Source organism: Solanum stenotomum, chromosome 12 (assembly GCF_019186545.1).
Source record: "Solanum stenotomum isolate F172 chromosome 12, ASM1918654v1, whole genome shotgun sequence".
In the NCBI taxonomy this organism is placed as follows: domain Eukaryota; kingdom Viridiplantae; phylum Streptophyta; class Magnoliopsida; order Solanales; family Solanaceae; genus Solanum; species Solanum stenotomum.
The window spans coordinates 41,518,162-41,533,323 of record NC_064293.1 but is presented as its reverse complement, the minus strand read 5'-3'; the positions used below and the strand labels follow the sequence as shown (position 1 = coordinate 41,533,323).

The 15,162-nt window shown below is 34.5% G+C and overlaps 3 protein-coding genes across 7 annotated transcripts in view; 1 reads left to right on the top strand and 2 right to left on the bottom strand.

Annotated features, from left to right (window-relative positions):
• LOC125847672 (uncharacterized) overlaps positions 1-15,162 on the top strand; it is a 126,383-nt gene that overhangs the window by 18,192 nt on the left and 93,029 nt on the right. For 2 of the 5 annotated variants that reach the window (XM_049527326.1, XM_049527329.1), the window contains exons 28-35: positions 162-422; positions 508-798; positions 882-1,355; positions 1,924-2,355; positions 2,594-2,872; positions 3,108-3,656; positions 3,741-3,950; positions 4,192-4,597. In XM_049527326.1, the coding sequence (XP_049383283.1) occupies positions 162-422; positions 508-798; positions 882-1,355; positions 1,924-2,355; positions 2,594-2,872; positions 3,108-3,656; positions 3,741-3,950; positions 4,192-4,311 (2,616 nt within the window). In that variant the 3' untranslated portion in view covers positions 4,312-4,597. Of the gene's footprint in view, positions 1-161; positions 423-507; positions 799-881; positions 1,356-1,923; positions 2,356-2,593; positions 2,873-3,107; positions 3,657-3,740; positions 3,951-4,191; positions 4,598-15,162 lie in introns of those variants that run through there. The other 3 variants (XM_049527327.1, XM_049527328.1, XM_049527330.1) reach the window with 3 other exon arrangements.
• Positions 5,740-7,287, bottom strand: LOC125847678 (uncharacterized). The gene is made up of 3 exons (XM_049527337.1): positions 7,106-7,287; positions 6,592-7,022; positions 5,740-6,484 (listed from the first exon to the last, which is right to left on the bottom strand). The coding sequence occupies exons 1-3, from the start codon at positions 7,191-7,193 to the stop codon at positions 5,960-5,962; spliced, it is 1,044 nt and encodes a 347-aa protein (XP_049383294.1). The 5' UTR covers positions 7,194-7,287; the 3' UTR covers positions 5,740-5,959.
• On the bottom strand, positions 12,810-13,558 carry LOC125847684 (cypmaclein-like). The gene is made up of 3 exons (XM_049527343.1): positions 13,403-13,558; positions 13,271-13,322; positions 12,810-13,190 (listed from the first exon to the last, which is right to left on the bottom strand). The coding sequence occupies exons 1-3, from the start codon at positions 13,478-13,480 to the stop codon at positions 13,009-13,011; spliced, it is 312 nt and encodes a 103-aa protein (XP_049383300.1). The 5' UTR covers positions 13,481-13,558; the 3' UTR covers positions 12,810-13,008.

The following is a 15,162-nucleotide window of genomic DNA, read 5'->3' as shown; positions in this document are numbered from 1 at the left end:
ATTTTGTCTACTTAGGTTCTTTCCCTTAGCTCTAAATGCTTATGCCTCTTTCGGACACCCCGGAAAAGAAGATAGGATAAACTGAAAACCCAAAAGAAGCAAAAGTTGAATGGTTTGATATGCTGCATGGTTTGATGCATTTTTCTTTTGCATGATTGCAGGAAGCTTTTGTGAAAATAAGAGAACAAGCAAAAGCTTATTTAGAAATGAAGGGAGAGCTGACTAGTGGGCTTAATTTGATAAACAGTACTAATCTGGAGTATTTTTCTGTTAAGCACAAAGCTGAAATCTTTCGCCTCAAGGGAGACTTTCTGTTAAAGCTTAATGATTGTGAAGGGGCTAATCTTGCTTATTCAAATGCTATCAGTCTTTTCAAGAATCTGCCGAAGGGGTGGATTAGTTGGGGAAACTATTGTGACATGGTATGTATTTGCTTATTCCAGGTTCATTTCTTTGGTTCAATTTTTTTTTTCTGTTTAGTATGCTATAAATTTTGGCCTTTGACAGGCTTATAAGGAAACACACGAAGAGATTTGGTTAGAGTACTCTGTTAGCTGCTTCTTACAAGGCATCAAATTTGGTATTCCTAATTCGAGAGGCCACCTCGCACGGGTTCTATATCTTCTCAGTTTTGATACTCCAAATGAACCTGTTGGGAAGGCATTTGATAAGTACCTGGAGCAGATACCCAACTGGGTTTGGCTTTCTTGGATTCCACAGCTATTACTTTCCTTGCAGAGGACAGAAGCTCCACATTGCAAGCTTGTGCTAATGAAAGTTGCTACCGTCTTTCCACAGGTAATGTTGTGCTTGTTGGTGTTTTGTGCATTTCATATGCTTAGTGACCTTTAGATCCGATGTCATCTTGCATGTAATTGCAGGCATTGTATTACTGGTTGCGAACATATTTGCTTGAGCGCCGGGATGTCGCAAGTAAGTCTGAATATGGCAGAATGGCAATGGCACAGCAAAGAATGCAGCAAAATGTTTCTGGTGCCAATGCAGCTACTCCTATGGGCCTTGCTGATGGGAATGCTAGAATGACTGGCCAGAGTGGGGGATCATCAGCTGGTGAAAATCATATTCCCCAGGGAGCTCAGTCTGGTGGAGGTGTTGGATCACAGGATGGCAATAGTTCTCAAATTCAGGAACCTGAAAGGCCAGACAGTAGTATGCCCTCTGGTAATGACCAGTCCTTACACCAGGGTTCATCAGGCAGTGATGGTGGTCAAGCTGCGCTACGTCGTAATAGTGCTCTGAGTTTAGTTGCATCTGCTGCCAGTGCTTTTGATGCCGCCAAAGATATAATGGAAACTTTACGCAGCAAACACTCTAATCTGGCCAGTGAACTTGAGGTGGGTGACTGGTATTGTTTATTTTTCACAAATAAATGTCTGGTTAGATGAGACATTTCTATTTTTCACTTAATATGGTTGTTAAAGATTAATACTGTAGCAAGGATTGGATATTGTATCCATTATCAGGCTTGGAAAAGGACTGGATGTTACATTTTCTCAGAACCTTTTAACTTGTGCACCTTTTCACTGATACCATATGAAAGAAAAACGAATTCTGGTTTTTCTTCTTGTAAAGTTTATGAAGGACAGCATACTTTGTGTGTTTTGGATTCTATGGAGAGAATGAATATTTAAAAAGGAAGCATTTGGAGGGGCTCATGGTTAAGACTTATCTTTTGTCTGTTCTGTACCTTTTGTGTCAACAGAAATTATCAAACTTGTATGGTTGATTGCTTCGATTATTGGAGGGGCTTAATAAATATGTGTGTTACATAAAGACCTTACAAACTTGGGTAGTATCAGTAGATGTTTTGATTTATCGAATGGGATTACCTACATTGTAAATCTTTTTCTTCATTTATGCATAAGTAAAGTTGCTAATGCGTCTTCTGATAAAATTTATCAGATCTTGCTCACTGAGATCGGATCCAGATTTGTCACTTTGCCAGAGGAGAGACTGTTGGCAGTTGTTAATGCTCTACTTCACCGTTGTTACAAGTACCCAACTGCAACTACTGCTGAAGTTCCTCAGTCTCTGAAGAAGGAGCTTTCTGGCGTGTGTAGAGCATGTTTCTCAGCAGATGCAGTGAACAAACATGTCGACTTTGTAAGAGAATACAAGCAGGATTTTGAACGTGATCTCGATCCTGACAGTGCTGCAACATTTCCAGCCACTCTTTCTGAACTTACGGAAAGACTGAAGCATTGGAAAAATGTCCTGCAAAGCAATGTAGAGGACCGGTTTCCAGCTGTGCTTAAGCTGGAAGATGAAAGTAGGGTGTTGAGAGATTTTCATGTTGTTGATGTGGAAATTCCAGGACAGTACTTTACTGATCATGTAAGTATCTTAGTCTTCTCCTTTAAAAATGTAAGTAGAATGTGTTGCAGTAAAACCAATGGCCGAAATGGGACGTGAATTTCCTGGTGCTAAATGTATTCACAAGGCTTTAGTTGTATAAATGACATAATGGACTAGTCGTGAGATCAATGGGACTTGTTTCTTGGTTTCCCTTCTTCTGTTTCTTGCTTTAGAAGATATCATAGTACTTTTCCCTGAACTATGGTCTTTTCTTCAGGAAGTTGCACCAGATCATACTGTGAAGTTAGACAGGGTGGCAGCAGATATTCCAATAGTGCGGAGGCATGGTAGCAGCTTCCGCCGTTTGACACTGATTGGATCAGATGGTTCTCAGCGCCATTTTATTGTTCAGACATCTTTAACACCAAATGCCAGAAGTGATGAGCGGATCCTACAGCTTTTCCGTGTGATGAATCGGATGTTTGATAAGCACAAGGAGTCCCGGCGGCGGCACATCTGCATTCACACCCCAATTATTATACCTGTGTGGTCACAGGTATTAACTAATCCTCTTCACCTCATAAACTAGTGTTACATTTCCCCCTTTTTGCTCTATTAGCCAGAAATAAGGCAGTCATGCTCTGTTGAGTTATAGTATAATTGCTGTAGTGATGCAAATTGCATTCTTCACAGTAACTGCCTTTATATCTAGTTTTTTGTGTTTGATTATCATAACTTTTCAACATTGAGCTTTTTTCTTTCTAATAACTCCATGTGAATTCATGATATAGGTTCGCATGGTAGAGGATGATTTGATGTACAGCACTTTCCTGGAGGTTTATGAGAACCATTGTGCAAGAAATGACCGAGAAACAGACTTACCAATCACATTTTTCAAGGAGCAACTCAACCAAGCAATATCTGGACAGATCTCACCAGATGCTGTTGTTGATCTCCGTCTTCAAGCATATAATGAGATCACCAAAAGTTTCGTCACAGAAAGCATATTCTCACAGTATATGTACAAAACACTCTTGAGTGGCAATCACATGTGGGCTTTCAAAAAGCAGTTTGCAATCCAGTTGGCTCTTTCTAGTTTTATGTCGTTCATGCTCCAAATTGGTGGAAGGTCTCCAAACAAGATATTATTTGCTAAAAACACCGGAAAAATTTTCCAGACTGATTTCCATCCTGCTTATGATGCAAATGGAATGAAATTTAATGAACCAGTGCCGTTCCGCCTGACCAGAAATTTGCAAGCGTTTTTCTCTCATTTTGGAGTAGAAGGCTTAGTTGTTTCTGCCATGTGTGCTGCTGCTCAGGCTGTGGTCTCTCCTAAAGTAAGATTTATTTCTGCACACATCATATTTTCTTCTTTGTTTAATTCCTGAATGCTGTTGACTTAAATAAATTACCATCTGCAGCAAAGCCAGCTCTTGTGGTATCATCTGGCAATGTTTTTCCGAGATGAGTTGTTATCTTGGTCTTGGAGAAGACCTCTTGGGATGCCTCTGGCCCCTGTTGTAGGGGCAGGTAATCTGAACCCTGTGGACTTCAAACAAAAAGTCGCTACAAATGTTGAGAATGTCATTGGGCGGATCAATGGAATAGCTCCTCAATACATCTCAGAAGAGGTATCCAATTATTTTCTTTTTGGTGCTATTTATATAGCTTTTGAGTTCCTCACCAAGTAATGGTATTACCACTTTCCTGTTTCAATAAAATCAAGCATTAGCCATCTCCTGTGTATTCTATTATTATATAGACATATCTGTGTGTGACTGAAATCATATGCTTAGATAAGTTTAGCTTCAGTTGATATCTAAATGCCTGCATTGTGACATTGTTGTGTTTGGCTTCTTTCAACTTGTATAGGAGGAGAATGGCATGGATCCGCCACAATCTGTGCAGAGGGGTGTAGCGGAGTTGGTTGAAGCTGCCCTTACTCCAAGGAACTTGTGCATGATGGATCCGACGTGGCATCCTTGGTTCTGATTTATTTTTTTCTAATTTAATTTTCGTGTTATGCCAACTTTTAGGTGTCTAATAGTGTAATCTAACATTAATTAGTGACTATATAGTCTCTTGTATTTTACCTTTAGGTGATGCAAGCTAGATAGTAGTGTAAATATTATTGCTAGTTGCTCGTGTATATAAATGATCCCTTTTGCTGCCGGTTCTTTCCAGGCGCTTATAGAGGCAATGTTAGTCAGCAAATAGTGGAATTAGTTTTACTCAGTGCAGCCTAATATGTTCTTGCTTTTGAGCTACTTTCGAAGAAGGTTGTGATTGTATCTGTTGTGATATTTCTGTGATCGTTCTTGCTGAAGTAGCAAAGACTCGGTATTGAGGAACATAACAGTTGAATGTCGAATGAGAATAATCAGCTTTAGAGGGTAGCAGTTGTGGGTTTCCCTTGAGAAAAAAGTATAAATGCTTGAAACATTAAGGGAAACAATAAAGGATATGTGTAAATTAAATTTAAATTATGTTTTTTTCTGATAAATATATTTTTTAAACCAGTAAGGAATGTATACAATTTGGTTTAAAGCCAATCATGCTGAACAAAGAAATCTATCACTGAGTGGATTGCAATCATCATGATCCTATTTGTCACGGAGATAACTATTGTTTCCTACATTTCATGCCAATCAAATCATCTAGGATAGAAATTTAGCTTCTCTAGTCTCTTTGCCAGTGTTGGTAGGCTTTTGTACTAGGAAGACTTCTCAAATAACCTGTTTTGCAACATTAGTTGGATCTCTTGAAGTANTTTGTCATGGGGATAACTATTGTTTCCTACGTTTCATGCCAATCAAATCATCTAGGATAGAAATTTAGCTTCTCTAGTCTCTTTGCCAGTGTTGGTAGGCTTTTGTACTAGGAAGACTTCTCAAATCACCTGTTTTGCAACATTAGTTGGATCTCTTGAAGTATGCCGAAAAATTATCTGGTTCCAGTGTCTCTTCCTCTTCATTGCATGAACATAATATAATGCATATTCAGTCAATTTCCTGTGTCACTCACTCTGCATTTAACGAGTCGATCCTCTTGTGTCTCCATGAGCCGCTATAGCCGTAGGATAAAGGTCCACTTTGGTAAAATTGAATTTGATCAAATCAGTTTAGGGTTGGTGTTTATTATTATGATCAAACAGTTGCTGCTCTTTTTCAGTTTGACCCATTGCTTCTATCGTCCACCTTTCACTTTCTTCCAGTGTAAGTTACAATATAATCTCCTCTTACCATGGTTTTTATAAATTATTGGACTTCCTCCTATTCTATTACTAGGCATGTCTTTTAATATACTAAAAAAAGTAATCAAATAATATCATAGAAAATCGGGGCAAGTGACTATAGAAAGTAGCAAGCATAACTTTCAACTGTCCATATTAGATATGAACCAAAAGAATGTAATAAACAACTTTCAGAGACATTGGAAAGAGATGATTTTTGAAATATATCATCAATTTGACAGCCAATTTTCAAAAGGTCCAAATCAGATATGAACCAAAAGAATACAATGTAGCAGCAGCAAAAGAGAAGTAACTATAAGGACAAAAAGATCATGACAAGTATTATAGCACCACAGAGCAGGTGTGTCAAAAACAGAAACATCAATATAAGCCTAGAAATTTCTTCCTTCATTGTTCTTCAGGGAAGCGAAGATGCTTCCCTTTTGGAGTTGGCAACCCCTTCAAGTGCAAGACACCTGGTGATGATGCAACATTGCACTCTTCAGCACCTTCAAGCTCATCATCACTGTTGTACACAAAACGCGTATGCTTCCCCTCAAAATTCACATTGATCTTGCTAATCGCTTCACACAGATCGTCAACTTCACTTCCATCCTCTTCAATTTCATCATACTTGTCATCATCATATTCATCTTCTTCAACTTCTTCAAGTCCTCCTTCTTCTTCTTCTTCATCCTTAGTACTTGCATTCACCTGAATCGACCATATAGATGCATTGTCGTCATCTGAAGGGGTCGTCTTCTCCTTGCTTTCAACCTCACATCCTTGGTATGTCAGCACAGAGGAACACACAGAAGATTGTTCCGAGTCTTCTGGTTTCTCATAAAAATCCAGCAGCAGAGATCTTGTTAAGTAACTTTTCTCAGATTCAAGATTTCCCTGTTTTTCCCCTTCAAACATATCATTGATCATCTGTAACATACAATCAATTAATTCAAATCTTGGATTTGTAAAATCAAACAAGAAATAAAAAAGGAATCTTTCTTGAGACTAATTGATACAGGTAATTGAATTCGTACCTGAGAAATGACAAACTTGTCTTCAACAGGGGATGCAGTAACAGCAGGCAATTCATTGACAGAGAAATCCATAAGAGGTGTATTTGCAGGAGTTGGGGCAAGACGACCCATGGGAGAGTTGATAATTCCTTTGAGATGAAGGAAAGGCCTATTTTCCAGCGAAATCTTCGAGAGCACAGCTTCTTCTTCAACCTTTTGCAACAAAGTCTTAACTTGTCCCCTCAATAAATCCTCGCCAGATCCAGGTGTACTCAAGTATTTGGCTAGACCTGTAGTCCTTTTCTTAGACATCTCTGAAGATGGTGTCCCCAAATTCCCCATAGCAAGACCAACAATGGGGGAATCATTTGTTATATCGATCAATGCTGATTGTTTCCCAGTTCTGTTTCTTGATTTCGCCACTGTTTTCTTCTCAGATTCTTCAATTTTCTCTGTACAAGAAAAGAAATTACTTCTCAGAAATCAAATTAAATTTCAAGAAAGGAAAAATGAAAACAGGGCAATAAAAACTTACTAGTTGACAGAGGGATCTTGTTAGCACTGTTAGCCACAGCCAAGGCTTGTGATCTTGTCACCCTTCTTGTTGATGATGGAGTCTCCATTGATGAAGAATCAAGAATATTGCAGTGAAGTTTGATTTTTGGGTTACTTGTATACCGAAATTCTTATTCAGATCAAGAAATGCAGAGAGGAGAAATTCACTGACAATGAGATGGAATTTGGGCAGAGAGAAGAGGACTTTATAGTTGTGGAAATAGGGTTTCACAATGGGAAAACATAAAGTGACCGTTACAACATTCTTGTAAGGCAGGCAGCGCGTTAACAAACTAGCCGTTAGGATTTGAAACATGGACTTGGGCTTTTTTGGTGTGTTTCAAGCCCACCTCTATATGGACTAAGCCTTGAGGGATCAGCCCAATATCAAAGTTTTCATTTGCCCAACTGATTATCCCCTGTTTTATTAAGGAAAAAAAATAAAATTATAGGGTGTAGCGTAATTATAAAACATTGTGGAAATTTATAGCATACATATCTGTACATTTAAAAACCTTAGTTGTCACTGTCCATCCCAACCTCACTCGTTTGCTGTTGTTGAAGTTTCAATTCTAGAAAATCATTGTTATCTATCGCCATATATTTTAGGTGATGGTTTCCAATACATACATGATATGACTTACACTTTATATACATATCATATATAGTTGGCCTCTATACAGTGTGCACGTAAAATTTGATATTGTATTATTTGTATCCACATGATTTCAGTTAGGATTAGATTTTGTATTTTGTATGTGCGCAAACATTATGAGTTTTGCTATGTTTCGAAAGGAAAGTCATGTTGCAAATGGGCACTACTTATGGAATTTTTCCTTCCAAGGCTTTAAGGGCCATTTGTTAGAGGAACCTTAGGTTAAATTTGTCTAGTGTTTGGTTGTGGGTATAAACTAAAAACATGACAAAATTTATATCAAAATTATGAGATTATGTATCATCACCTATAATGGTAGTCCCATGATTATAATCATGAGGAGTAACATTATTATTTTGAACCAAACTACTCCTTTCATATTCATGCATGCATTGGTTATACTACTATATATCCAACTAATTGCACTGCTCTTGGTGAAAGTAAAATACTTACCTTAAATTGATTATTATTTCGATTCACCCACCCTCCAAAAAAAAAAGGATCTTGGATTAGTCATGGTTGTTATTTTACTTAACTCCCTCTAACCCGTTGAGTCTTGACCCGACTTTATTTTATAAATTATGAGATAAAATGAGGAACTTTATGGGGCAGTGGAGCCTACAACTGTCGATTACATTTTCCAGTTAGTTCATGCATGGAGTATGAATTACTACATATACCGCACTTTCACAGTTTCAATTGATTTTCAGTAGCTTTGGTGGGATCAGAGCTCTCCTCACTTTGGTGGGATATCACTACATTTTTTACATTATCCACATTACTAAAAAGATTTGTACTATCATATTTATTACTCCCTCTGTCCCTAATTATTTGTCCACTTTTCCTTTTATAGTTGTCCTAATTATTTGTTCATTTTGACAAATCAAGAAAGAACAAATATTTTTTACTTATTATATTCTCAATTAAATGACTAATTACTTTGAAAAATGCAGAACTTTTCATCCACTTCATAATTAATAGGGATAAAATGATAAACTCACTATGTCATTAATTGATTTCTTAATAGGTGTGTCAATTCAAAAGTGGACAAGTAATTAGAGACAGGGCAATACTAATAATAATAAGGTAAGAATTATATATTTACTTATATATACTCTCTTTGTCCTATATTATTTGTCTACATTATTAAAAATATTTATCTTAAATTACTTGTCAATTTAGAAAATCAAGATAACATTAATTAAAATATGGATTATGACTGACTCACTATTCACTCGGTTTTGGGGTCATAATCATTATGTAGGAGAGATGGCCGAGTGGTTCGAGGTGTAGCATTGAAACTGCTATGTAGGCTTTTGTTTATCGATGGTTCAAATCTCTCTCTTTCTGTACCTTCGCTTAATTCACCAATTTTACTAATTACAAGGGCTCAAATAGCATTGGATTCCATTATTCCAATCGCTAGACCCTTCTTTGATCTAAGGATATAGATTCTCAATTCCTAATTGCTGTGATGCATAAAATAAAGTACTAAAAAATAATCATAACCAAAATACTGAAAAGAAAAGAATAGACAAGAAATGAAAATAGATCCTTGATCTATGATACAAAAATGGGGGAAATCTAGATCAAACTCAAATTGATCTTACTTAACTTACTTAACNTCTTAATAGGTGTGTCAATTCAAAAGTGGACAAGTAATTAGAGACAGAGGGAGTACTAATAATAATAAGGTAAGAATTATATATTTACTTATATATATTCCCTTTGTCCTATATTATTTGTCTACATTATTAAAAATATTTATCTTAAATTACTTGTCAATTTAGAAAATCAAGATAACATTAATTAAAATATGGATTATGACTGACTCACTATTCACTCGATTTTGGGGTCATAATCATTATTAGGGGTGTTCACGGGTTGGTTTGGATCGGTTATTGATCAAAATCAAAACCAAACCAACTTAATTGGTTTTAAAATTATCAAAACCAAACCAAATCAAATATAATATATATTTATCGGTTTTGTGATTATCGGTTTCGGTTTGGTTTGGTTAGGTTATTCGGTTATTACCATACACAAAAATAAAAGAAAGAATTCATTTAAAATGTGAAAAAAGTGACAACAATCCATTCAAAACGAAAAATAGTTAGAATGACTTAAATTACTAAACTTTCAATCATTAAATTTACTATCAATAAAGCTTTAAAATTCACTATATTGGCCTAGAAGGAAGAGACAATAACATTTTTAGTTCCACAAAGAATTGACATAGACACTCATACACATGAAATCAATAAGATAAATGTTTCATCTTTGACATTTTTGCTTTCAATAAGTAAATTATAAATTTTTTTTAATGAAAATATGTATAAGATCTTTAAAATTGTTTATAAAAATAATATATTAAGTATGTATCTTAATAAAATATATGTATATAATTCATCGGTTCGGTTCGATTATTTCTTCCGGTTTTTTCGAATAAAACCATAACCAAACCAAATATTATCAGTTTTCAAAAATCTAAAACCAAACCAAACCAAACCCAAATAAAATTGGTTTTATTTTATTGATTTGATTTGATTTTTCGGTTTGGATCAGTTTTTATCCAAACCGTGAACACCCCTAATCATTATGTAGGAGAGATGGCCGAGTGGTTCGAGGTGTAGCATTGAAACTGCTATGTAGGCTTTTGTTTATCGATGGTTCGAATCTCTCTCTTTCCGTACCTTCGCTTAATTCACCAATTTTACTAATAACAAGGGCTCAAATAGCATTGGATTCCATTATTCCAACTGCTAGACCCTTCTTTGATCTAAAGATATAGATTCTCAATTCCTAATTGTTGTGACGCGTAAAATAAAGTACTAAAAAATAATCATAATCAAAATACTGGAAAGAAAAGAATAGACAAGAAATGAAAATAGATCCTTGATCTATGATACAAAAATGGGGGGAATCTAGATAAAACTCAAATTGATCTTACTTAACTTAACCTTGGGTTAATTTACTTCGCCTTATTGTAAACAATATTAATTACCTGGTGCATAAATGCTGTAAAATTTCAAAAGAACTTTTTCATGCACACATTTAATCAAAAGAGTGCACAAATTACCTACATCCCAAATTCATAATCACATTAAAAAGAGTATTTGAAAATAAATTTATATATCTATATTAAGAGACGTATAAAAGTAAAAATAGATGTAGGAGGATAAAAGAAGCACCGGCATTACAGAGGGAGCAGGCAGGCAGCCAGCTGTGGGTGAGTAGGTTTTGATGAATGCATTGATTGGAGTGAGCACAACTTGGATACTATCCCTCACCTAACTCACATTACAGTCAAGCTAATCACTTTGACTTGTAAACATTATTTATTTCAACTTATTCCTTTACTAAAATCCATTCATAATTGTCTCCTAAAGACATTCAAATAATACGATACCAATAATAGCCATCCAATATTGATTTGCAATATATTTTAAAAATAATAAATAATAAGGATAATATTACTATATTAATCTTTGAATATATTAAATATAATGCTTTAGAAAATAAATTAGATATTAAATATCTATAGTATTTAATATTAAGGGTAAAATAGACACGAAAACCAAATTATCTCTTAATATTTTAAACTTAACAAATATTTTTAGACAACTAATTTTAGTATAATGTACAAGTAAAGATGGATATGTGGAGTGTAAAATAAAAAATTAATACACTTTAAGGCTCTCTCAAAATGTGAAAAATGCAAATCAAATTAATGTTTGTGACTAGTCCTTAAGTTATGAACTAAAGCTACACAATTTAACAATATACATGTCCAAAAGTGACGTACTTTGCTTGAGTGTTTTGTACAGCAAGGACCCGTTAACTTTACTTCATTCCAAATTCTTGACGAAAAGCGTGTCTTTTAAACTATATTAGGCTATTATCTGTCATCTTTATAGGATCAAGTAACGCTCCCTCGTCACGGTCTAATTCATGTGACATCATTTCAAAATTTATAAAAGAAAAATAAATTTCAAAAATTTATTTAAAACACAAGCTTTATCAGTCAATTCGATCTGACCTTCGAAATTCTCTTCTCATACTCTTCATTCGTCGTTCAAGGCGTACTCCAATTAGCTCTTCTCTTACAGAGTCTTGTCTGTTCAATTGCTTTTCTAGTCTTCTTCCTGCTTCATTAGATAAAGTGTCTTCATTAATAGATAGAGTTGGAGTACTTAGTAAGAGTCAAGGTCAAGGTTGATTGGTGAGTTCAGTGGACATAACGATCGATGTGAGGCCTAGCTCAAGGTAGGAAGTTAAAGTGTGACTTCCCCCATAGTTGGGGGCGGGGGTTAAGCATCACATTATAAATATTTGTTTGACTATAAATTATTTATTAAGAGTAAAAAGTGAATTTTAAAATTAAAATTAGATCACTTTTAGTTATAGAATTGTGATATTCTTTTTGGAATATGACTAAAAAAAAAGAGCACACATAAATTGAGATAGAGGACTATTTTTCCGTGAAGCTTTTGGTTGTTTGTACATTACTCACTTTGTTTCCTTGTTTTCACTTCTCAATTATACTAAATATATTTATTTATTTATTGTTCATTTTTAAAAATTAAGAGAAAATCAATTATATTTTCCAATATCACTGAAGTAACTATTTCTCAAACTAATTTGAGTACTAGTGTTTAATTAATTTAAATCTCTAAAGTATAATTAATTTAATAAAATAAACATTTAATTAATAAATTATTAAGAGAGTCCAAAATACAGATGGGACTAAGGCAGTAAGTACACTTTTGAGTTCAATTATTATGTACTGCAGATAATAATGCGTAAAAAATATTTCACATCATGTTATTTAAAAGTGAGAACTTAGAACCCGTTCGATCATGGAATAATTAAAATTGTGCTATCGTATATCTAGAACTACTAGCTTTGTTTTGTACAAATAAAATTTTCAAAGGACTATTTCCTTTCTTGCTTTCTACGCAAAAAGAAGAAAGACATTAAATGTAGCTATTTCAATCAACATTTAGTCCAGACTCACTTAATTCTGTTCACAGTAAATGGGACGACTAGAGTCTAACAAATCAATCAATTTAATAATACCCATATTAATATTGCATTAAAAACTCTCAACCTTCAATTTTACACTTAAATTTCAAAATCAACAGCTGACATAGTACACAACAACATAATAGTAGTATTTAATAAGAGGTACATTTGAATTTGCAGAAGAAGAAAATTATGCGATGAATTTAAGGACATTTGCGGGTGCTGTTATGAGTAGTAAGGTTGAAATAGCAAGGGCATGCTTCGTAATTTCCAGAAGTCCCTGGTGGCACGCAGTGGCAGGTACGGCAACAACTTCCACATGCTCTGTTGCATAGATTTTGCCGAGACGATTTGATGCACCTCGTTTTACAAGATCCCGTACAATCTGTAACAAAGACAAATTCAGAATTTAGAATCAGTTACGAAAAGTTATAGTGGAAATACTTAAAATGTTACAGTACGTACCTATTGGCTTTAGAGGTTGAGGACTTGGTGCTGGTGGTTTGCTGTTAATTACCTGCGCCAACATTTCAAAATCAAACGTTATTTCAAGATGTTAATTAGAAATAAATATGCTGATTTGAGAAAAAGAGGAACCTCTTGAAGGGCATAAGTGAAATGGACAAGCACAAGTGATGCAATGAGCAAAGCTGCAAATGCCTTTAGGAATGCCATTCTTTTAGTTACAAAAAAGAAGGAAAGCTGAGAACTCTGACTTCTGAGCTGGCTTACACTATGGAAGTGAAATAGAAAACAGAGAGAGGTGGTATTTATAGCACGAGCAAAGACACTCCCCATCCAACTCACGTTTTCTTTGGGTCAGTGGGTCAAACCAAAGGCCTAAATTAATACTCTAAGTAGTACTATTTCTACTTCTTAGTATTTTATTTAGATATCACTTTGACATCTAACTATTCTGAATTCACATTTAAGAAAGAAAATATCAAAATCATTGTTGTCTAACAAAGTTAGTTTTATTCTTGAAGTTCGAATAATAAATCACTAGTTAAAATTGAATAGATATTTGCCACCCATCACAACATTTGAAGGTAATTACAATTTCCATGAAGTCAAAATACATGCGCTGATCTTATCCATCATTTTAAGCCTCAAAATTCTTCTGTTTCAACCACCGTTCGGTCTAATTGATACTATTATTTCCTATTTCTGGCAGTAAGTTCTTTCATTTTATCTTTTTATGTACTTGCTAATTGTTAGTATCTATAACCGACATTTAGCAGATTTATTATGGTTTGAAAAGATATTATAGGTTGAATTCGAAAACGTTAAGAATTATAAATACCCATTCAGTAGTTGTTTGATTATACAATTGCGAAAGTATAATTTTCATGCCTCTACATAATCAACTTGTGTTAGTGATGATGATGACAAGAAATGGGAAGTAGCTTCGAAAGTCACATTGCCAGCCTAGCTTCGCATCACTATTCTAGAAAAAAGAGTTGGGCCAAATTTAAAAAAAATCATACTAGTTTTTTGTTATATTAAAAATAATTTTATGTAGATGATTGTTTTACCAAAAAAAAGTTCATTAACTAAAAAGTAATGCAGGCATTCATGTTATAGGACTTGTAAGAAAGAAAATATTTTTTCAAGAGCATTAGATATAATATGGCAAATATTATGACACTGTACCTGACTTCAACTCGAAGCCCTGACTCCCGACACAAGACCTAACCCCGACCCCTAACTCGATCTCGATTCAGGACTTTGACCCTAATTTGACTCAATTTTTTTACTGCAGACTTTAGACCTAAGATCTGACTTTTGACCTGGATTCCGATTCGAGTTTGGGCAGGGATGCTGAATTTGGGCGGGGTTGGGATTCATACAGTAAGATTGAAAGAGAATTTTGAAGAATGTTTTTTCTTACTTTATGAAAGAAAGTCATTTTTCTTAAATTTAAAAAAAAATATAAATCTATTTATAAAACATTTAAGCCGATCATGAAAAAATAAAAATAAAAATTCTGAAAAGTGTTTTTTTCTATACCAAAAACATAGCATTAAAATAGCAAGATTTGCTACAGCAACATAGATTACAAGCACATAATTTATTAGAGATTCTCCCAAGTTGCATTAAATAATGGGAAAGCTGTGGTTTTGAAAATCATTATTTATTCATGTTTATAAATTTTATGATTTTGATTGGTCCTTATAACTTGAATTATTGTTTTCACTATTTAGTGGAAACTTGCCTCATATTGGTTTATTCATTTGGACACGTAAATTATAGATCTGGAAACAAATACTAATATTTGCTACATTTCTACCCAAATTGAATATCTTATTTTTCTATTTGTCAGTTTCAACATATTGTCCACTTAGAAGACCTTTCAA

What these genes read in the sequence shown, in the direction of transcription:
- LOC125847678 (XM_049527337.1), bottom strand. Translation starts at nt 7,193, where the DNA reads ATGGAGACTCCATCATCAACAAGAAGGGTGACAAGATCACAAGCCTTG. An exon ending in CAAGATCCCTCTGTCAACTA is followed by an intron (nt 7,023 to 7,105) that starts GTAAGTTTTTAT and finishes TTTCTTGTACAG; the next exon opens with AGAAAATTGAAGAATCTGAG. An exon ending in ACAAGTTTGTCATTTCTCAG is followed by an intron (nt 6,485 to 6,591) that starts GTACGAATTCAA and finishes TGTATGTTACAG; the next exon opens with ATGATCAATGATATGTTTGA.
- LOC125847684 (XM_049527343.1), bottom strand. Translation starts at nt 13,480, where the DNA reads ATGGCATTCCTAAAGGCATTTGCAGCTTTGCTCATTGCATCACTTGTG. An exon ending in TCACTTATGCCCTTCAAGAG is followed by an intron (nt 13,323 to 13,402) that starts GTTCCTCTTTTT and finishes ATGTTGGCGCAG; the next exon opens with GTAATTAACAGCAAACCACC. An exon ending in TCAACCTCTAAAGCCAATAG is followed by an intron (nt 13,191 to 13,270) that starts GTACGTACTGTA and finishes TCTTTGTTACAG; the next exon opens with ATTGTACGGGATCTTGTAAA.